The sequence below is a fragment of the Phycodurus eques genome, chromosome 6 (genome assembly GCF_024500275.1).
Source record: "Phycodurus eques isolate BA_2022a chromosome 6, UOR_Pequ_1.1, whole genome shotgun sequence".
NCBI lineage: Eukaryota > Metazoa > Chordata > Actinopteri > Syngnathiformes > Syngnathidae > Phycodurus > Phycodurus eques.
Window position 1 is genome coordinate 19,432,138 of NC_084530.1, and position 21,303 is coordinate 19,453,440.

General features: G+C 40.3%; 2 protein-coding genes across 12 annotated transcripts in view; one reads left to right on the top strand and one right to left on the bottom strand.

The window, feature by feature from the left end:
* The first annotated feature begins 1,051 nt into the window (after positions 1-1,051).
* On the top strand, positions 1,052-19,182 carry man2b1 (mannosidase, alpha, class 2B, member 1). 2 transcript variants are annotated; one of them, XR_009768692.1, is made up of 23 exons: positions 1,052-1,180; positions 2,244-2,346; positions 3,036-3,209; positions 3,279-3,472; positions 4,012-4,144; positions 5,153-5,298; positions 6,674-6,873; positions 6,938-7,058; positions 7,122-7,200; positions 7,265-7,374; positions 8,575-8,679; positions 8,742-9,041; positions 9,638-9,735; positions 9,805-9,925; positions 10,309-10,427; positions 10,496-10,597; positions 11,326-11,413; positions 11,982-12,062; positions 12,692-12,916; positions 13,612-13,761; positions 14,247-14,349; positions 15,769-16,021; positions 18,195-19,182. XR_009768692.1 is itself a non-coding variant. In XM_061678430.1 (22 exons), the coding sequence occupies exons 1-22, from the start codon at positions 1,073-1,075 to the stop codon at positions 15,870-15,872; spliced, it is 2,964 nt and encodes a 987-aa protein (XP_061534414.1). In that variant the 5' UTR covers positions 1,052-1,072; the 3' UTR covers positions 15,873-19,182. The 2 variants fall into 2 exon arrangements, 1 of the variants encoding a protein (XP_061534414.1); XM_061678430.1 differs by having other exon boundaries at positions 15,769-19,182.
* Positions 1,946-21,303, bottom strand: part of trmt1 (tRNA methyltransferase 1) — a 29,240-nt gene continuing 9,882 nt past the window's right edge. For 4 of the 10 annotated variants that reach the window (XR_009768699.1, XR_009768700.1, XR_009768693.1 and 1 more), the window contains 10 exons: positions 20,573-20,681; positions 19,636-19,712; positions 19,448-19,567; positions 18,176-18,290; positions 15,864-16,695; positions 12,683-12,910; positions 9,529-10,502; positions 8,707-9,031; positions 7,880-7,966; positions 5,655-7,391 (listed from right to left, as the gene is read on the bottom strand). Coding sequence is in view for 1 of the 10 variants with exons in the window: in XM_061678433.1 (XP_061534417.1) it covers positions 16,621-16,695; positions 18,176-18,290; positions 19,448-19,567; positions 19,636-19,712; positions 20,573-20,681 (496 nt within the window). In the remaining 9 variants the exon portion in view is untranslated. Of the gene's footprint in view, positions 2,349-5,654; positions 7,392-7,879; positions 7,967-8,706; positions 9,032-9,528; positions 10,503-12,682; positions 12,911-14,080; positions 16,696-18,175; positions 18,291-19,447; positions 19,568-19,635; positions 19,713-20,572; positions 20,682-21,303 lie in introns of those variants that run through there. The other 6 variants (XR_009768695.1, XR_009768697.1, XR_009768694.1 and 3 more) reach the window with 6 other exon arrangements.

Here is a 21,303-nt window from a genome sequence, read left to right on the forward strand (position 1 = left end):
GAGCAACAATCAATTCTTCAGTTGTAATCATTCTAATTTATAGAATTATGGCTATGTTGTTTGCTGCATTGTTACTATTTTTGGTAGTTGTAATTTTAGGAGAATAAATGTAGATAAGAAAAAAATGAATAATTAGAAGAACATTTTTCAAGAATGGGAATAATCGATTAAATCTTTTTTTTAATTCTAGAAAAAAATGTAAAATTACAAGTATACAGTTGTTTTTTTAAGTCGTATTTTAGGGGAAAAAAAGTGTTAGCATTACAGGAATAAAGTTGTATTTTTCAAGATGCGTTGATTTTTGTAGAAAAAAGTGACAATTGTTCATCTTTTTATTTTTGTTTTCTCTAAAAAGCATGACTTACCCATGTAAAATTTAATTTTGTTTAAAAATGTGATTTTATTCTCATAATGCTCAACCAAAAAACTAAAAAATGTGGCTTTTTTTATCAAAAGAAATTACCATTGTCACAACATTAGGACGATTTTCTTTCTTTTAATCTAACTGAATTTAATATAATGTAACTTAAATCCTTGTAAAATTCATATTTATTTTTCTAGAGGGAAAATACATTTTATTCCCCTGTAACATTAAAAAAATCACAGTGGGAAAATTTGCTTCATTTCATCTGCAGTAAGGCTAGAGAAAAAAATGGCAGCTTTATTCTCATAACAGTGATAGCGTCATAACTTTTTTTCTTGGAAATTATTATTATTAATTTTTATTTAAATCTCGTAATCTACGCCTTTTCCTCCTCAAACGCCTTTCCTTTCAGTGTGGCCTTGATACTCCTTATATTAATGAGACAAGAAAAAACGATATTTAACATTTATAAACGTGACTATAACTCATAAATTACTACTAAAAGTGTTGCTGTGTTTCTTTAAACTTAAAAAACTTCTAAACGACAATGACATCACGTCGACAAAAATTGATCGACAACGAAAACAATTTGGCTGCTGCCTGTCAGACAAAAATGAGGGCGCTACAGCAATTCAAAATGGAAACGTTGTCACATGACGCCTGTAAATATAAACACGTGTCACATGACTTTCACTTTTATTTCCCAACATGGCGACAAGCTGCTGGCGGCTTTCACTCGTTTTCCTCCTAATTGAAACTTTATTAGGTTTGCCAGTCGATCGCCACGAAAAACAAGAAGAAAAGTGCGGCTATCAGGTTAGACACCTTTGGACGCATTTTGGTGACGTCATGTAGCGTTCACTGTCCACGTTGTTAAAGGGTAATTGGGAATATTTGAACAAAAGTGGACCCCACTTAGACACACACAGTTAATATTGCCCTTATGTTAGGTCTAACCATTACTAAGCATTATTGATGGTATTTTGTATGCAATTTTGATCACTGTTTTACGTCTAGGCAAGTTTTTATTTTTATTTTTTAAACTACTTCAATTAATTTTCAAATTTGATCTAGAAATAGGGGACCCTCTAAGGTTGAACACAATCTGTTCTATTCCCATAAGAAACATTGGGATTTGTGGTGGTTAAAAAAATAAATAAATAAATAAGATGAAGAAATTGGAAAACACACTTTTTCCTGTCTTAAAACAAAATAAATTTTTGGTCTTAAAAAATTATTTAAACCTTGTGACTTATCAATATTGATTAATTACATACATCCAGCTAACTGTGGTATTTTGTAACATATGTTCATCACTATTTCACATCTAATCAAATGAATAATTTTTTAAAATCCTGAATTTCATTTTCTAATGCAATATAAATGCAGCTGAACATCTAAGGTTGAACACAATCCGGTTTTACACCCACAGGAAATCATGTCAATTGCAGCTCTGTGACTTTGCATCGTTTGCACAATTCTGTTGATCAGCACTGCTGCACACTTTATATTGATTTGATTGATTAAACGTTTATTTTGAACATGTAGTACAAAAAAAGCTAAAGAAATTACAATTCACTATATTAATATCCCATACTGAAACACCGTGTAGTGTGAATCTGAAAAGGAGTAGGAAGAAGTCAAACCTATTTTAAACCCTACTCCTTTACGATTACCTAAGATAAATTATCCAGTCAAATTGCTCAATGAGTCTGTGTACATTGTACATTTGTATATCTGATCAAAGTGTATGTTTTGTTATAGTAGTAGTGTCTTTATTGCTAGTGTGACTCCAACTTTTTCTCTCCTAGTTGTAAGTTGAGTGGTTTGTATGTAAAGTATTTCCATTTCATTAAGATGATGTATGTGTATGATGTAGTCATGTCACGCTACCAAGGCCGCCATGCTGAACGTCCACCTGGTCCCACACACGCACGACGACGTGGGCTGGCTCAAGACCGTGGACCAGTACTTCTACGGAGGTCTGAAGACACACACGCAAGCACATGTTAAATAAAAAAAAAAGAAGATAAAACCGTTAGAATATTCTGTGAAAGTTAATGTTTCAACATCTTAATGTTTTCACGATTGTTTGTATTTGTATCTTTTCTGCTACATCAGCATTACAGTTGTCCTCAGACGACCAGTTTCAAACCATTTGATTAGGGTTTTGTGTTTATTTCAGGTAAGTCGGTAGTTTTGAAGATACAAATAAGATTACAATATTTAACTAAAATTACACATGTATTTACATACAAAATACATGCAGTAATAAATATCCAAAGTAATGTAAAAATGTCAAACTAACCAAAGAAAAAACCTCTAAAAGTCAACCGGTAGAGGAAAAAAACTAAGTTAAAAAAATAAAAAGTCAAATTAATGTCAAAATCAATGTCAAAATAAATAGAGGAAAAAAATACATATTCAAAAGGTAAAGTTTAAAAAAACAAACAAACAAACAAACAAAAAAAGAGCAAAAAAAATGCCCCAAAAAAATATATTCACTAGCACCCTTTAGCCATTCATGGACACTTTAATTTGTAAAGTCTAGGAATCACAGTGTTTTTTCAACTTTTTGTATAAGGGTCTTCCCCAAAAAGTGACATCCTTTAGCAACAGCTGTGTGCACAAGGAGGCGATTAGTTTTTAAGGCGTTCTTGTACGTGTGTAGACCGTAACGGCATCCAGCACGCCGGCGTGCAGTACATCCTGGACTCTGTGGTGGACCAGCTCCTGAAGAACCCCGAGCGCAGGTTCATCTATGTAGAGACAGCCTTCTTTTACCGATGGTGGAGCCGCCAGAGCGCCGACACGCAGCGGACGGTCAAGCAGCTGGTCAACCAAGGTGTCCCCCCCGCTTCCACTCCCTCAACCCCAACAGCCATGTGAACCGGTGTCCCCTTCCTCTTCCCAGGTCGGCTAGAGTTCGTCAACGGCGGTTGGTGCATGAGCGACGAGGCCACCACCCACTACAGCGCCGTTATAGATCAAATGACCCTGGGCCTCAGGTTCCTCAACCAGACGTTCGGGTCTTGCGGTCGGCCCCGTGTGGCCTGGCACATTGACCCGTTTGGACACGCCCGCGAACACGCTTCTATGTTTGCGCAGGTAGATTTACCGAAATACTGACTACAAAAAGTCAGGAAAAGTCTACCAGAACATCTAAACTTTATTTGGTGTTAATCAGATTCAATCAGGATGGCGATCCCCAAGCAAACAAAAACCATATCTGCACCTCACATGCATATTTTGTATTGGTATTGTTGTTTAATAATGCAAAATCCTTTTTTATCCGATTATTTAAATAATCGATGGGATAATCGCGAGAATTATCTATTCTTAAAATAATCTTTCCAGATTTTCCCAAAAACACAGAGCAAATTCACTGGGCTCATACATACTGAGGAAGGCATGCTTCGTAATATGTACCAGATGCATTGTAGCCCCACACAGCGAATCCGCAAACTCGACGCTAGATACCTTCAAGTGTCTTGAGATGACTTTTATCCATAAGTGAATCGCAATAGAAAAAGAAAAATGCATAAAATAAGGTATCCCATCGAAAGTTCCACCTCTGACTCAATATGAGCCTGGAAAAAACCCTGAAAAAAGTAAAAACTTATAAAGTCGCACATTTCCTGCTACAGATGGGATACGACGGCTTTTTCTTCGGGCGAGTGGACTACCAGGACCGGAACCGGCGGATGTTGGCCAAGGAGCAGGAGCTGCTATGGAGGGCGTCTGACAGCCTCAGCCCCCCGATGGCCGACCTTTTCACAGGTAACAGAACTAACTCGCAGCCTTTGGGCAATATTTGGGCCTCCACGTCATTTTGGGTGGCGCCTAGTCCATAAACAAACTCAGTGGAACTCAGCTTCTGGCTAGCAGACAACATGCCATTGGTGTTTCTATAGCATAATATTTTCTCCATTCAAACTGTTACCATTGCACTTGTCTTCACCAGCCAGTTCCTAAAAATGTAAATTTCCTAAAAATGAAGACAAGCTACAGTAATAGTATAAAAAGTAAGAGAGACTAACTGTGAGTAATTGATGCCCCACTAAAAATGTATATAATAGTTTACATTAATAGTTGAAACTGTAAAAATACCACAAACTATGATCCCAAAACACTTGAATATACCTGTGATTACAAACTAGTCTTACATCATTTCCCTTAAAAATAAATATCTTACAGATGATTAGATTTCAGCAGAGAGAAAAAACACACGCAGTGGACTTTCTGGAACTTCCACTAACAACCTGGGCTAAATTTAGCTCCACCCCGACACAAAGATCTTTAACAGTCAATATGTGCCACTTCAACATACTTCCTTGTAACCAATTAATACTTTCCTATTACCCTAGTCTTTGGTGGCATCTTAGCGTTACTAAAACAGTGAAAAAAATCTGCCCCAAAACCACAATGGGTACATTTTTTAGTGAAAGGGTGAACTTGTGTATAGGGGGATTAGTGCACTGATGTTGGACTTTCCTAAAAAAGAAAAGAATTAAGTTGTTGGTATTTCATTTTAATGTTAAATATTTTCTTATTTTTTATACAAAAGATAAGCAGGTTGTTTTTGAGGGCATTTTGTTGCTTACTGTACCAAATGTGAACCAAACCGTGACCTTAAAACCAAAGTACTGTATGTACTGAACCGTGGTTTTAGTAAGTCTACATTTACCGGTATGTGGTTGCACCTTTATAACCGGCCTGAGGGCAACCATAACTACCATGTGGCCTGTGATGAAAAAACATTTGACACGCCTTGTTGCCTTCTGACAGGGATCCTTCCCAATGGGTACAACCCCCCTGAGGGCTTCTGCTGGGACCAGTCCTGTGATGACCCACCCATCAAGGACGATCCCGACCTGGAGGACTACAACGTGGATGACGTAGTGGAACGATTCCTCAACATTGCAAATAGTCAGGTGAGACCACAAAAGTTTTGGGTCCAGTGACCCCTCACAGGGGAGACATTTTTCCAAGGACCCACTCATAATCCTAACACCAATCAAACATAAATACCACGGATGGGATAGGAATTAAAAAGTTGCATACTTTCAATAAAAATAAAAAAAAGTTATTACAAATTCATATTTTTTAGAGAAATGTTATGAGAATAAAGTCTCATTTTTTCAAGAAAAAAAAAAAAATCTTTACAAGAACTGAGATGTATTTTACCGGGATAAAAAGTCTGAATCTTAGCTGAATTAAGTCATATTTTCCAAGATAAAGTTGTAATTTTATGATATTAAAGTCACAGTTTAACGAAGAAAGAAAGTCACTTTAATAAGTTAATTTGAAAAATACAACTTTATTCTTGTAATATTACTCTTTTGCAAAAATAAAAATAAAAAATAGGACCAAGGTGAACCCTCGCATGTTCGCCGTTTGGCATTTGCAGATTTTTGGGGGAACCTATCCTCGCTGAAAAGCTCACCTTTGTGCTAAGGCCAAAGCAGTACAAGTACGGTTTTGCTGGCATCATGGAGGAACTACCTGTATGTTGAAGTGAGTTGAGGAGCTTTATTTTGACAAACTTAGTGCTGTGCTGCCATCTCGTGGCATCTATAGCCAATTTTAAACCGTTTAGTGATGGTGTTTATTATTTTCAATATTCGCAGGGTTCACTTTAAATTAAGTGAAATTTTAAACAAGTGAATTAAAAAAATACATAACTTTATTCTCTTAATACCACATCTTTTATTCTGGTTGTTATGATCAAGTGAGTCAAGCTTCGTTTAGACAAAGGTAGTGCTTTGTCACTATATTGTGGTATCTATAGTCATTTATATATCTTTAAAGGGGGGTGTCAATCACTCATGGATTTTCGGTATTTGTAGTAGGACTCGGCGCCGATCCCTGCCAATAGCAGGGATTCACTGCTTTTCTCAGTATTTAAAAATGATGATAAATAAAGTCATAATACTATGATACTAAAGCAAAAGACAAGTGAATAAAGTCATTTTTAATAAGTGAATTTCAAAAATCCAATTTTCTTCCCGTCGTATTATGCCTTTTATTCTGGAAAATATGCCTTTATTGTCTAAAAAAAACAGGACAATTTGGGAATTTCTTTCCAAACGCCTTTTGTTCTCGGAAAACAATAGAAATTTAATAATAACCTGCAATAATACGCCTTTTTGTTCTAAAAATAAAAAAATAAAACTATTTATGCAGGGATGTCAGATTTCTGTGATAATACATCACAATCATACCAGAGCTTTTAATTGGCCCAAAGCTAAAGTAGCGAGTAGTAATTGTTTAACTCTTTGGACGGATTTATTCTTCCTCCCGGCTCAGTCTCTAGTGTACAAGTCCAATCACATCATCATGACCATGGGATCAGACTTCCAGTACGAGAATGCCAACCTGTGGTACAAGAACCTGGACAAGCTGATCCATTACGTCAACGCTCGGCAGTCCAATGGAAGCAGAGTCAATGTCCTCTACTCCACGCCCTCTTGTTACCTCCAAGAACTGCACCGGGCCAACCTCTCCTGGTACGATCCAAATGCAAGTCCACAAGTGGGGACATTGTAGAAGCGTTCTGGGTCTCGCACACAGGGTCCTGAAGACTGATGACTTCTTCCCATATGCGGACGATGCCCACGACTTCTGGACGGGCTACTTCAGCAGCAGACCGGCGCTAAAACGTTACGAGAGGCTCAGCAACAGCAACCTGCAGGTGAATTGGATCTGGTTCAGAAACTGTAAACTCCAGAAAACAAAACAGCAAAACCTTTTTTAGACGTGTAAGCAGCTGGAGGTTCTCGGCGGCCGGACTTCTACGAGGGGACTCTTCGGCGAGGGCAACAGTCTCACCTTGAGTAAGTTACAAATGATTACCCCAATGATTCCACGGAATCTGACCAGACGTTCTGCCTGGTCCAGAGAGAGCAATGGCGGTAGCTCAGCACCACGATGCCGTGTCAGGCACCGAGAAGCAGCATGTCGCCAACGACTACGCCAGGAGACTTGCCAAAGGCTGGCAGCATTGCCAGGTACTTTGGACTTCACACTGAGGGGAAGGAATATATGGCAATATCTTTCGAACGATGCCTATTGTGTCACATAAGTCGAGATTCTCTATTGGGTTCAGGTCTGGGCGATGTCAAGTGCATCCTGATGCACTACAACTGTGAATTTTCAGACTTTTGCTCATTTCACTGTTCAATCTGAAAGGAAGGGTGGGGTGCAAAGGAATGTCCTGAGGTGTGGTGGCGGCTTCGTAAAAGGGAATAGCAGAATACCAGGACGTGAAATGTCACACGAGTGACTGTATTGTTGAAAGCAAGCAAATCTTAAACCGATAGTATCACTATGTGAAAGGCACTGACACGTAGTTTTGATGAGGGGTTGTGGTTGTGGGTGGGGATGAAGCCGATGAGCCGTTATAGGCAGGAGTGTCACGCTAATCAAGATTCTCTATGTGGTTGTAGTCTGGGTGACGTCTCGTGCATCTAGAACCATTAATGCTGTGATTTTTATTTATTTTATTTTTTTTACCTTGTTCGTGGCTCGCTGTTCTGTGTGAAAGGCACCAACACGTCATGAGGGGGATGAAGTTGACCAGGCACAACAGGCAGGATGCGCCTGTGTGGAAAAAGAATACTGTATTTGAAAACCAGGACCAGATTGTTGTGTTGAAAGCAAGCAAATCTTAAACCAATAGTATCACTGACTGAAAGGCACTGACGCGTGCTGTGAATTCTGAGCATTGTTCCTGGGTAGCTGTTTTTTTTTTTAAGCCACCAACACATCATGAGGGGAATGAAGTCAAACAGGTGCAACAGTCAGGATGTGGTTGTGTGAAAAGGGATACTCTAGTTAAAAGCCTGGACCATGGTGTGAAGTTTACCATCACTCATTCCTCCTGCTCTGTTGTGTTGAAAGCAATTGAAAGCAACTATTATAGTGTTGTGCTAATCTAGATTCTAAATTGGGTTCAGGCCTGGATTGACATTTTATGGATCCTGAACCACTAACGGTGTGAATTTTCCGCCATTTCACCGATACCGAAAGTGTCACGTGAATCGAGAGTCTCGATGGGGTTCTGTTCTGGGTGATGTTTTGTGCATAGTAAAGCTGTGAATTTCAGGCTTTTCCCCCAGTTGGCTGTTCTCTGTGCCAGATCTACCATTATGTCTGTAACATAATAATTTTGTAGAAACTCTGTGAATTGATAGTACTCTTCCCATCAGGTTGTGGTTAGCAACAGTCTTGCGGCTCTGAGCGGCTCAACTGCCAAGCGAGTGTACTGCGACAGCCTCAATGTCAGCGTGTGTCCTGTAACCGAGTCCAACAAGGTAAAAAGCACACATTAAACATCTTACCGTCAAAGTTCCTAATGAACAACTTCCTCCTCCAGTTCTCCATCAACATCTTCAACCCTCTCGCTCGGCCCGTCTCATGGCCCATCAGGCTTCCGGTCAACGGTACAGCGTATACGGTGTCTGACGCTGAGGGCAAGTCTGTGGACTGCGAGGTGGTTCCAGTTTCCCAGAGCACACGTGACATGAGGAGGAACCGTGGCTTCGCTGTCAACGAGCTCCTCTTCCAGGCCTGGGCCCCGCCACTGGGCTTCAGGACCTACTCAGTGTCCCTGCTCCAGGATGGGCCTCCACCGGCCTCCACACACTACCGCACTCCCAAATCCATCTGGAACAAGGTATGAGGTCACACTAGAGTCCTGCATGGGTCTATTTTTTTCAGACCCAGTCCATTATTTTCAATACAGCATCTGCTCCACAATAATGTACCACAATCCAACCACGGAATCTACACGCCAGCAACACAAACCAGTGGGACCAGCTCAGTGTGAAAGGGGTAAACTTGTTTTTTGACAGTACTTGACTTGGATCTTGGCGTGTTTTTTTTTTTTTTTACTGTGATTTTTTTTAAATTTTTTTTAAATGTTTTCTGAAGTGGTCCTTGACTTAATTTTTAATGTTGATCAAAGTGTTTTTGTCTTGGTCGTTGACATGGTTCTTGACGTGTTTCCTTCACTATCGAGCAGCAAAGAGGGTGTGCTATTCTGGCACTACTTTTCTCTTGAAAGACATGAAGAGAACAGGTGCTAATTTTGGCTGGAGCTCCAAACCAACACCAGCACTAGTTGAATATGAAAGGGATATTTCAACCCACAAATTAATTACCTTATTTTGCGGGCCACCTCTCGGGTACTCGATGCAGGACTCCAGTTCACAACACTGCTGCGTGCTGGTAAATCCATCCAAAACAACATTTGTTTTCTGATTTCTACAGTACCTACGAGTGACCTTTGACCCAGAGACGGGGCTTCTGAGCAGCCTGGAAAACTTGGAGACCAAGCAGAGCATCAGCCTGACACAGAACTTCTACTGGTTAGTCTCAAAACTTATCATCATCAATTTACTTAAGTTTGTTAATATTTGTGTCTTAAATGCTTCTAGGTACAACGCTAGCGATGGCAACAACTCAAAGAGCAACCAGCCCTCAGGGGCGTACATTTTCAGACCTAACTCCTCCACGCCATTTGTCATCAGCAAGACGGCCAAGACGGAGAGTATACGAGTACGGATTGTAACACTTTTTGAAAATTGAGCCCCAGAAGCCAGTGTCACTTAGCAACATGACATGACATGTCTATCAAGAGTAGACTCACAAAAAATTTTTCATGAACACATGACATGTACCAATTTTGGTTTGAGGTGGCCAATTTAGGGTCAATTTGGCCATTTTTCCAGGCATCCTTCAAGGGAAAATTCTTCCTTGAAAATTTTCTCCGATTGCTACCAAATTTACACCACATAACTAGAGAGATTGCTGGCAGTAATTTGTGAAATAATTTTATTTTTATCATTTTGTATTGGTGGAGCATGGTGTTCAATGACTTCATAAAACAGTAAACATACCTCAGGTTGATAGTCTTACTAGTGTGTTCTTACCCTCCTCAGACGTCGGTGATGCAGGAGGTGAGGCAGTGGTTCGCACCATGGGTGTCTCAGGTGGTTCGTCTCCACGCCGACAGTCAGGTTCTGGAGCTGGAGTGGACCGTGGGCCCGATTCCCATCGAGTAAGGGGTGCTTGAGATTTGGGTCCATGGGAAGATCCACTAAATCACATAATATTTATTTCTTTCAGCGACGACCTAGGCAAAGAGGTGATCACTCGATTGGACACGGACATCAAGTCCTCAGGAATATTCTACACCGACTCCAATGGGAGAGAAGTTTTACAGAGGAAGTATGTTGCCAAATTATAAACACAGAATTCCGTGTCTTTTTAATCAATGTACCAGCTTTTCCAGTGCCTTACAAATGTAGTAAATACATATTCTACAAACACTGAATAATATTTGATGAGTATCTGTAAATGATGTAAAGTGCAGACTTGGCAGCTAGGTTGGGGGAAGATCCATCATTTTAAAGCAACAGCCAGACTACATGGAAACTTGTCGAAGCCAAACGCTAAGCAGAGCTGCAGTGTTGTTGGATGCACAAATTAGCTGCACATACTCGACTATATGGTGAAGTTGGTGAGGGGTACAGTATATGTGTTTAGTGACGTGTCTGCTTCACTCGCCACATGCAAAGAACCGCTACAGTAATTGAAAAGTGGAATTTTGTGGCTTGGTGACTAAGTACTTCCTCCAGCAGCGAAAATATGTCCTGTCTCGACTCCTTAGCTCTGCCCCAATTGTCACTGGAACTAAAGGCATTGGCATACTTGGCATTGGCCTTGCAGTAGAGGTGGTGCAAGTAGCAGCTCATTTGCATGAGACAGGACTGTCTCCTCAAAACAGGCTAATTTCAGCGTACGTCTAAAAAAAAAAATAGGGTGAAAAGAACAGTTTTAAATTGTGGAGGGGAAAAAAAACATAATATGCCTCCTTTAAAGATTTAACTACTCCCACTTTAAGACAAACATATTTAATTCTGCCAACTGTGACTACTTTTGTTGTGTGCCTACAGGAAAGACTTCCGACCCACTTGGCACCTGAAGCAGTCAGAGCCCATTGCTGGGAATTACTACCCCATCAACTCCCGAGCCTTCATCAAGGTGCTTTGCATATGTTTTGTATGTGGAGGGGAGACACTGTGTTCCAAATTTATAGGCACATGCATGTTTTTCTTTTGTTTCCCAAGTACCCAATCATGCAATTTGCAATGAATAGGAAGTATCCTGCAATCCACCATCATAGATCCAAGGATGGGCCACTGGTTCTTAATAGGGTTAAGGTCAGGGGATGATGGTGGCCACACTGAGTTTTTTCCTCCCTTCAGCCACAGCTTAATTGTTTTGTTAAGCTGCTGCCTTCATACAATGATTGCATAGATACATGCATACTATTTCGTTATTGAGCGTTCTGGTCTTGCAGAAACTTTCCTGAATACACCTTTATCGGAATGAACCTGTTTGCACCCAAAGTCACAGACAAATGTTTTGACAGTAAGATGATATTCTTGCCATCTCAGTCCCCACTATTCCGGCCCCAAAACATCACTCCGCCACGTTGTTGCTGCCTTTTTGGGACATGGTGGCCATCCAGAACTCCTCAAATGATTGCTACAAAAAATGCATAATAATTTGGAACACAGTGTATAAACGTGACTGTGTGCATTGCCAGGATGACGAAGACCAACTCACGGTGGTGACAGATCGCTCTCAGGGCGGAGGCAGCATCAATAATGGCTCTCTGGAGATTATGGTCAGATATGACAGACATGCATGTGCACATACATGTGAATGCATGAACACACACAAACACATTTAAATGCACAAGTACACTGGTAAACAAACACAAACTTGTAAAGAAACAGACAGATGCGCACATGTATAAATGCAAATGTTAATGCACAAACATGTACACGAACACACAAATGAATACACCTATAAACATGCATACCTAAAATAATCATACATATTCACAAATGTAAACAAAACACGTAAAAAAATAGACATACATAAACACACGAGATCACACACACACAAGCTTGTTAATAAACACCTACAAAGACAAAAACAAATACAAAAGCATGCACACGTTTAAACACATTAACCACACACAAAGACACAAACTGATTAAAACACAGATGAACAAACACACAAATGTAAACAAACACACGTAAAGAACAACACAAGCACAAACAACTAAACACACATGACCACATGTACACAAGCACAAACCACACACACACACAGGTTAATAGACATCCAAACACACAAATTAGCAAACATCCACACATAGGTAACTCAACACACGTAAACAAAAACAAACACACACACAAAAAAAAACGGAAATACACATAGAAAAACAAGTACATATACCCCCAACAGCTCCATCGCCGGCTGCTGTACGACGACGTCCGCGGTGTGGCCGAGCCCCTCAACGAGACCTCCGACGTCTTCCCGGATGGTCTGGTGGTCCGTGGCCGGCTGCTTCTGTCCCTGGACCGCCCAGCCAGTGCCGCTGACGCGCACCGTCCCCTGGCAGAGGAGATGGTTCTGCAGCCCCTGCTGACCTTCACCGAGGGTGACCTGCACCCCAATACTAGACTGGAGGTGAGGAAGCAATCATAATTTGCTGTTTTTTTATTTAAAATTTGCCAGGGCTGAGCAATATGGCCTCTTGAATTTCCCCCCCCCTCACTTTGACATAATACAGAACATGTTTTGCTGTTTGTTTTCCCGCTTTTGTGATCCATCCATCCATTTTCTGAGCCGCTTCTCCTTACTAGGGTCGCAGGCGTGCTGGAGCCTATCCCAGCTGTCATCGGGCAGGAGGCGGGGTACACCCTGAACTGGTTGCCGGCCAATCGCAGGGCACATACAAACAAACAACCATTCGCACTCACAGTCATGCCTACGGGCAATTTAGAGTCTCCAATTAATGAGAAAACCCACGCAGTCACGGGGAGAACATGCAAACTCCACACAGGCGGGGCCGGGGATTGAACCCGGGTCCTCAGAACTGTGAGGCTGACGCTGTAACCAGTCGTCCACCGTGCCGCCCCCTTTTGTGATATTCTTTTTTTTTTATATATATATATAATTTTTTCCCAGTTTTTTTTCCAGGAATAAATTTCACAGAATAGAAATATAGATTAAATGTCTATTTTGTCACATGTTCTGTAATTTAACAGCGGTGCAACAGTTAATTGATTAATTGACAACTAATCGATTATGAAACTAATTGACAACTATTTTGATATTCGTTAATTGTTTAGAGACCATGTTTAACCTAAAATCTCCTCCAGTTCTCAGGACTACAGACTGCGCTGCCCCCTGCTGTCCACCTCCTGACACTGAGCCAGTGGCACGACGAGGTGGTCCTGCTCAGGCTAGAGCATCAGTTCCAGAGCTCGGAGAGCAAAACCAACTCTGAGCTGGTCACAATCAACCTCCAGGTTATACTGATTTATATAATATGTCATAAATTATAAATATTGAATCTACATACGCCGGCACGGTGTACGACTGGTTAGCACATGTGCCTCACAGTTCTGGGGACTGGGGTTCAAATCCCGGCCCCGCCTGTGTGGAGTTTGCATGTTCTCCCCATGCCTGGGTGGGATTTCTCCGGGCACTCCGGTTTCCTCCCACGTGCCAGAAACATGCGTGGTAGGTTGATTGAGGACTCTAAATCACCCGTAAGTGTGAATGTGTGTGCGAATGGTTGATTGTTTATGTGTGCCCTGCGATTGGCTGGCGACCAGTTCAGGGTGGACCCTGAGATAGCTGGGATAGGCTCCAGCAAACCGCGACCCTAGTGAGGATAAGCGGTAAAGAAAACGGATGGATGGTTAACCTACATACACTAGTTATGATCGGGTAATCTGAATTCTGAAAGTCCAATTTTATAGCGCCATCCCATGTTTTTTGTTCTGCGCAGAAGCTGTTTTCCACCCTGGAGGTTGTGGGCGTGTCCGAACTCAACCTGTCAGCCAATCAGTGGAAAGAAGAGATGGAGCGTTTCCATTGGACACCGCAGACTGGTACGCTGTGTCACAATTTAAGTTGATTTCATCTCCCCTTTCAAAGCCAGTTACGAGAGACAGACGAGCCTCGTTTGTACTAGTTGATGCTAATGTAAGCGCTGGCGTCTGAGCTTGTACTGCAACATGTTTTGCATTAAAGGTGATAGCCTTGATTTTGCAGTTCTGTGGGGACCACAACTACACGTTAATACTTGGATTTTAAAGTGGTCTAAAACTGCACTACATCTTCCCAAGAGCTGTTTCTAATACAGTTGTGCCTTGTTTAATTTGTTCCATGGCCACACTCGTGACTCAAAACTCTCATATCTTAAATAATTTCTCCCTGTTGAAATGAATGGAAATGCCATTTAACCGTTCCAGCCCACCCCTCCCAAAATAAACAAATGTTTTTGATAAGAAAAATAGCACTCTTTATAATATTGTACATAAAAACAATGACAAATGAATAGAATGTAAAGAATGAAATTCAGATTAAATCGACATTGTGCCGCTCCTTCTGGTATATGCGCCATGGCCACCAGGGGGCAGTATAAGTTAGACATACACATATACATGAAGAAAATCACAAGTTACTTCTCAGTAAGCCGTAATATTAGTCATTCTTTGTAGAGGGTAAAGTATGAAAGAAAACATTTCTCAGTATTGTTATATTGTGTCTGCATGTGTTACTCCAGAAGTTGTGTTCCAAAATCATTTGCTTAAAGGGTTGTGACAATGCAACACCTATGCTATTCTTTAGCCTCTCTATGACATTTTGCATTGCTTTTTAACATTAAGCCAGACTACTAGGGCAAAGCTATGTGGTTGTTTTAAATATAACGTGTAATTGTCTTTGTTTAGTTTGACAGTAAACTTCAGCTGAGAGTGGCAATAAACAGTTTGAAACCTCTTTTTTGAAGAATATTTACCAATTCTAATCTGCCAAACTGATGCTTATTGTGAAGTGAGTTGAGTTCACTGCCATAATACAGCGCTTGTATCTCAAAATTTTCAACTCATATATCAAAACTTGTATCTCAATGCACTACTGTATTTTGGTTGTTTAGAACCACGTGTGTCAAAATATGAGAAACTGTTTGCAGTCACTGCCAACTAGTGTCAATTAAAACAAATGATTGTTCATGTACTTAATATTATGACCAATGTGTACATTAGAAACAGTTTTTCCTCCTCTAGTACCCCAGGGTTTTCACTCAACTGCAAATAGTATGAGCTGCTTATTAAAGAGAAGGCACACTTTTTACTTATTGTATATTTTTTTTCAGGTTTTTGTTGAAATGTTGCTCCCTCGTTTATTGTCTTTCAACTCCATTATCGAACGTCAGCTTTAGCGATACTAAGTCTATCACTCAATGAATTTAAAAAATATATATATATATATTTTTTTTACCCGTTTCTTGTGTTTTTTCCCCCCAGGCGAAAAGCCACCAAAGAAAACATCTAAAGACCCCTCCACATGGGAGGTCACCTTGCAGCCGATGGAAATCCGAACGTTCCTGCTCAGAACAAACCTCAGATAACCAATCACACGCTCCGGAAAAGTCGCCTCCATTTTGCCTTTGATCAATGTTGAGGATGAAGAGGTGGCAGCCATTCTCTAGCGACTCCTGAGCCTTGAAACTGGGAAAAACTCCACCACCACAAAACCTCCTGAGACATTGGAAGAAAAGTGGGATGAGCTACCTTTTTTTTAATCTGATGTGATAATTTTTTTTTATATTAATTTTATAGTGATACAAAAATGCAGTGGAGAATAAAAGTCAATCACTTACTTGTCCAACATATTCAACTTAAGCCTACATGTCAGTGTTGAAAGCAATGGGTTAGTTGCCGGCTATACAGTAAACTCACTAGACACCATTAGGAACACCTGCACAATCAAATGAGAACCAAACATGCAACCTTTATTCTTCCAATGAAATTATAATCAAACAAGGTTTAAAAAAATAATAATAATAACCACCATTGTTAAATCAATACCTCTGTACGTGAATGCAAACTGAGCATTATTTTAGTAAAGGCAGAATCTTTCCATTTTATTGCAGAATGGTACCTAATGAAGTGTCCCATGAGTGTACTGCATTTCCAAAAAATTACCACGATATGAAATAATTTCAAATTATAAATCAGGCTTTATTGGGCCATTAAAATAGCCCCCCCCCCGCCAAAAAATAGCTTTAAAAAAAAAATGCTTGTCTGATTTTGAAACTCAGCTGACTTTCCCGCTCCTTTACAATAACTTAACAAAAAACAAAAAAAAAGTCCAAGTCATTCCATTTTCTCCTCAGTGGTGTACTCGGGTTCGTGCGAGTACGAGCATTTGTCGCCATGTGTGCAAGTGCCCTGGAACAAAAGAGAAATGTTCAATAGCAACCTTGCTAAAATTGGGTGTCAACCAATAGAATTAAAGGCTTAAAAGGGTCTGTTTAAAGGCACTAAACGTAGCCATTAAAGCTAAAAGTCTTTGATTGAGTGCCAATATTGAAGTAGACGCAGCAGTTATTCACCTGTGCCTTTCACACAGAACTTCGTAATATGACCGCAACTGTGTGAAAGCCTTTTCACAATGGCTGCAGCTATCGAACATTTTTAGAATAGTGTATTTGACCAATTACCTGAGCGACTAATCCAGTAACCAGATGAAAATTGATTTTGCATTATTTAAAAACATGCATGTGAGGTGCAGCTATTAATTTTTTCCACTTCTACATTGTAGTATCTGTGACTTTGAAATTGGTAGTATCATGTGGCTTTAAAAGGCGTTGCCTGGCCTGGTGAGTGACGTGTGCGTCAGCCCTCGTTGGCCCAGGTTAGCGGCGAGCTGCTAAATGGCTAAACAATACCCAGTCTCTGTTGACTGCCTATGTGGAAGTTGTGGCCGAGCAGCTAGTATATGAATGTACTGTAATGTGCGTTTCATTTGATAAATTAAAAGTGGCTGAGGCTATATTTATTCATACAATACGTTCTAACTAGCGGTGGTAGGCTCCATTAAATTAGCTAACTATGTTTACCTTGTGTCAGCAATCGTAGCCATGCTGTTGTGTGAGCCAGTTTTGCTTGGCAGTAGACACTTTATTTTTTTGGTGTTAAATAATCCCAAACTTTCTCAATTCTGTCTTTTACATACTCTTTACTCTCGCCAATTTATTTCTACACAGAGTGGTGCTTGCGTTCGCAGTAACATTAATCCATGTCGAAAAATTATCACTGCGAAGATTTGAGGCAGAGCTTTTGCATCAACCTTTTTTGTATTCAAATTATTTGATTAATTTATTCAGCCCTACTCTTCATACATCTAACATGGAATTCCGCAAACACATTTCTGATGCCAAGAAAATGCTGTGTCAGAGGGGCCTTCATAAAAGCACAAGGGTGTCAAACTCATTGTAGCTGAGGGGCCACATACTGCTTAATTTGATGTCAAGCACGTCGGATTACAGCATATGATGTATCATAGGAATAAGGTTTTTCCCTTTGTATTAATGCAAAGCTACAAAAGTGCATTGGGAAAATATTTGTCTCTTTTTTTGGGATGATTTAACAAAACAACCTCAGATTTACTAAAACAATTTTGCTTCAGTATAACATCTACATGTGTACATAACTGATCACGGTGATTGAATTTAAAGGCACAAAACTACACATATATGGAACTGGAAAATATAGTATTGCACTTAAAATTAAATCAACTTACGAAGATCTAGGAATTACTGTCACTCCATTTCCTACATGGGCATGTCATGTCAAGTCATTGTGTAAACATCCCTCTTGTCTGGGTTCTCTTTGAAAGGCAATCAATTTTGTACACAGGAGAACCGACCTGTTTGAACTTTTTGCAGGGGAAGCTCTTGAGCTGAGTCGAGTCTGTGATCTGGTTCTTGCGCTTGTTCTGGTTCTTCATGCGTCTCTGCTGAAGGTTGTCGGCGATACCGCCACTGAGGGGCGCAAAGATGAAGAGGCAGAGGATGAGGAAACGTATTTCAAGGATGAAGAACAAGTCTTAGACTGTGTCGGCATTCATTCATTAACTCCCTATTCGCTTATTTTTTGGTGGGGAACCTATCCTTCGTTATTCGATAAAAAAATAATCTATTTCCTGTACTTGTGCTCAGGCTAAAACAATAAAAGTATGGCTTTGGTGCCATCTTGTTGCCAAGCAACTATAGTGGCGCCATGACCTAAAAGTATAATTTGTTCCGTGACCATGCTTGTAACTCTCAAAACTCTTGTATCTCAAAGCCTCTTTTCAAATTGAAATGAATGGAAATGCCAATGATCTGCTCCAGTCCCGTTCCCTTATGCTCCTTCAGTCAAACAGACACAAACGAAGCAGAGTTTCACAACTGAGTGACAAGTTATTTTGTGTTGAAATGAGTTGAGGAGCTTAATTTAGAAAGTAATGCTTTGTGCAATCTTGTGGCAATTACTTGCAGATTTTTGCTATTCACGGAAGGGTTCAGTCCTGACTGTATAGGTATAAAGCTCACTCATCAGTGATATTAAATTTTTTTTATTAGAACACCACTGAAGTATCAATCACGCCAGTGCTGTCGTATAATTAGAGTACTGGATCAATGTTAGCTGGTGGACCTGCTGTAATGTCAAACAAAAAAATAAATTACAATAACCAGTGGTGGTTCTAGAACAGGTACAGTGTTACAGGGGCACTGCCCCCACTAATGCCCACCCCTAAAACCACCACTGGCAATAACATTGTTTTGAGCTGAGTGTATTTTACAAAATTCATACAAACGAAGCACTTTGTCTATCCCTGTTGTGATGTGTTCCTCTATTTACAGTATAATTAAAGGCATTTTTACGTCTCAACTCAATTTTGTCTCATGCCAAAAATCAAACAATACCCTTGAAACAGAAAATATTTTTTCTGTATGGGTGCAATGCATCATGGGATATATTGATTTTCTAGTGACCATCTGTTGTTCACTACTATTCAAGACGCATTGTGGGATTCATTGAGGGCACTATAGGGGATACCTACAGTCACTACACATTCGAACAGCACTACAAAATGGCAAACTCACTATATAGGACACAGTATGGTGGATAGAGACTGATTCCAAACACTGATTACCCAGTTTTTGCTCGGGCTTTGGGTCCCCAGAAGGCCTGCGGGTTCTCCTGGAAGCGGGTCAGGTGGCGCTGACGGGACTGAGGGTTGGCGTCGTCGCGCACGGTGAAACATGCTTCAAAGCTAGAAATAAAAACACAGTGAACAAAATGACTGACAGAGCAAATAGCATCCAGAGAGTGGCATCTAACCTGGACTCAGTGGACAGAATTTTGAAGGCAGGCGTCATCTCAGAGAGTTTCTCCCGTTTCACCGGGTTGCTCTTCTCCTGCAGAAGAGACGCAAGTTATCACGTATTCCACAATGCAAGCTTTTATTAAAAACTCTAGGAAAAAACAAACCCAGTCTGCTAGGCAACACTCACGCAAAATAGACAACAGCCTGACAAAAGTCAGACGTTCAGAATAATAGCGTGTAGTATAATAACAGTTGCAACACACCTTTAGCCACATGGTGGCTTATTTAGCAGTCACACTCAATTAACAAGCACAATATACTGTAGTTTGAGTGCAACTGCTAAATACCATGACCGTGGGATCAAAGAAAGTGTGGTGAATCTGGTATCATATTGGCATTTATTTTGTAGGCCTGACTTTTGACAGGCAGGATGTGTTACGCCGATGTTGCCTCAACTTGCCGAGCAAACCGGGAGGCTTGTTATTGCTGGGAGTGGTTAATCAACCCCTATATTGTGGAATACACCTTGCTGTCTATTGAATCCTTTTACACAATACGAGAGAAAGTTCGAAGTTTCTGAAGGTAAACCCGATGTTAAATGTTAATTTATCTACTTTGTTTTATATATATATATATATATATATATATATATATTTCAAACTGTTTTCTGTATGTAAAACTATATTTACTTCCTATCAAATTATTTTTTTGCTAATATTTTTGGGTGTCTGAAACAGGTTAATTGGATTTTCGTGATTTCCAAAGGGAAATATTGCTTTGGTTCCCTACGATTTGGTTTGAGTCAAACTTTCTGGAACGGATTAATCACAAAAACAGAGGTTCCACTATATATACTTTTTGGGAGAATTCTTTTGATGGTTTGCTGTGAGATTATTATTATTTTTTTTATATATATCAAAGATGCGCATTGGCACAATAAATTCAGGTTACCCAGCAACGCATGATGTCCCAGATGGCGGCAGGCGGCGCGTCCGTCTTGATGGCGTTTTTGCAGGCGTGTGAGAGGGAAACTCTGTGACCGGCGTGCAGCAGAGCAGACCTGAACACGTCAACTTTCTGTTAATGAGGCAGCCCGACATTGTGGGTCCTACCAGATGGCACTTTGCTTCCAGAATATGTCACATAATTAATAGGGAATGCTAATAAATACACTTAATCATGATGATCATGCTGATGTTGATATTTTGATTGGGCATGCTCACCAATGATTGCGCCCCACAAATTTTGCCGAGCAACAGGTGACCACAGAAACATGACACTAACCCTTGTTTGAAACCCTCAACCTGCCTTGAAACCCTACATTGGAACCAACTTGAAAAGCTAACCCTTGTTTGAAACACTGACACAACACTGAAACGCTAACCCTGAATTCAAACCCGAATGCTTGAAACCTCATCTCTGTCTTGAAACCCTAACTTGACACCCTAATCCTATCTTGAAATACAAATACTTGTGTAAAGGCCTAAAGGTGGCTTGAAACCTTAACCCAGGCTTCACACCCTAACCCAAGATTCAAACTCCTTTCTTGAAAAACCGTAATCCTTATGTCAAACCGTAACCCAGGTAACATTTGAAACTCTATACTTATTTGGAAACCTAATCTGAAACCCTAAACCTGGCTTCATACCCTAATTTGACACTCTAACCTTGGCTTGAAACTC

Bases quoted from the DNA above. Each gene is read 5' to 3' on its own strand.
- man2b1 (XM_061678430.1), top strand. From the start codon at position 1,073: ATGGCGACAAGCTGCTGGCGGCTTTCACTCGTTTTCCTCCTAATTGAA. The intron at 3,210-3,278 runs GTGTCCCCCCCG...TCCTCTTCCCAG, and splicing joins CAAGCAGCTGGTCAACCAAG to GTCGGCTAGAGTTCGTCAAC. The intron at 9,736-9,804 runs GTTAGTCTCAAA...AAATGCTTCTAG, and splicing joins CTGACACAGAACTTCTACTG to GTACAACGCTAGCGATGGCA.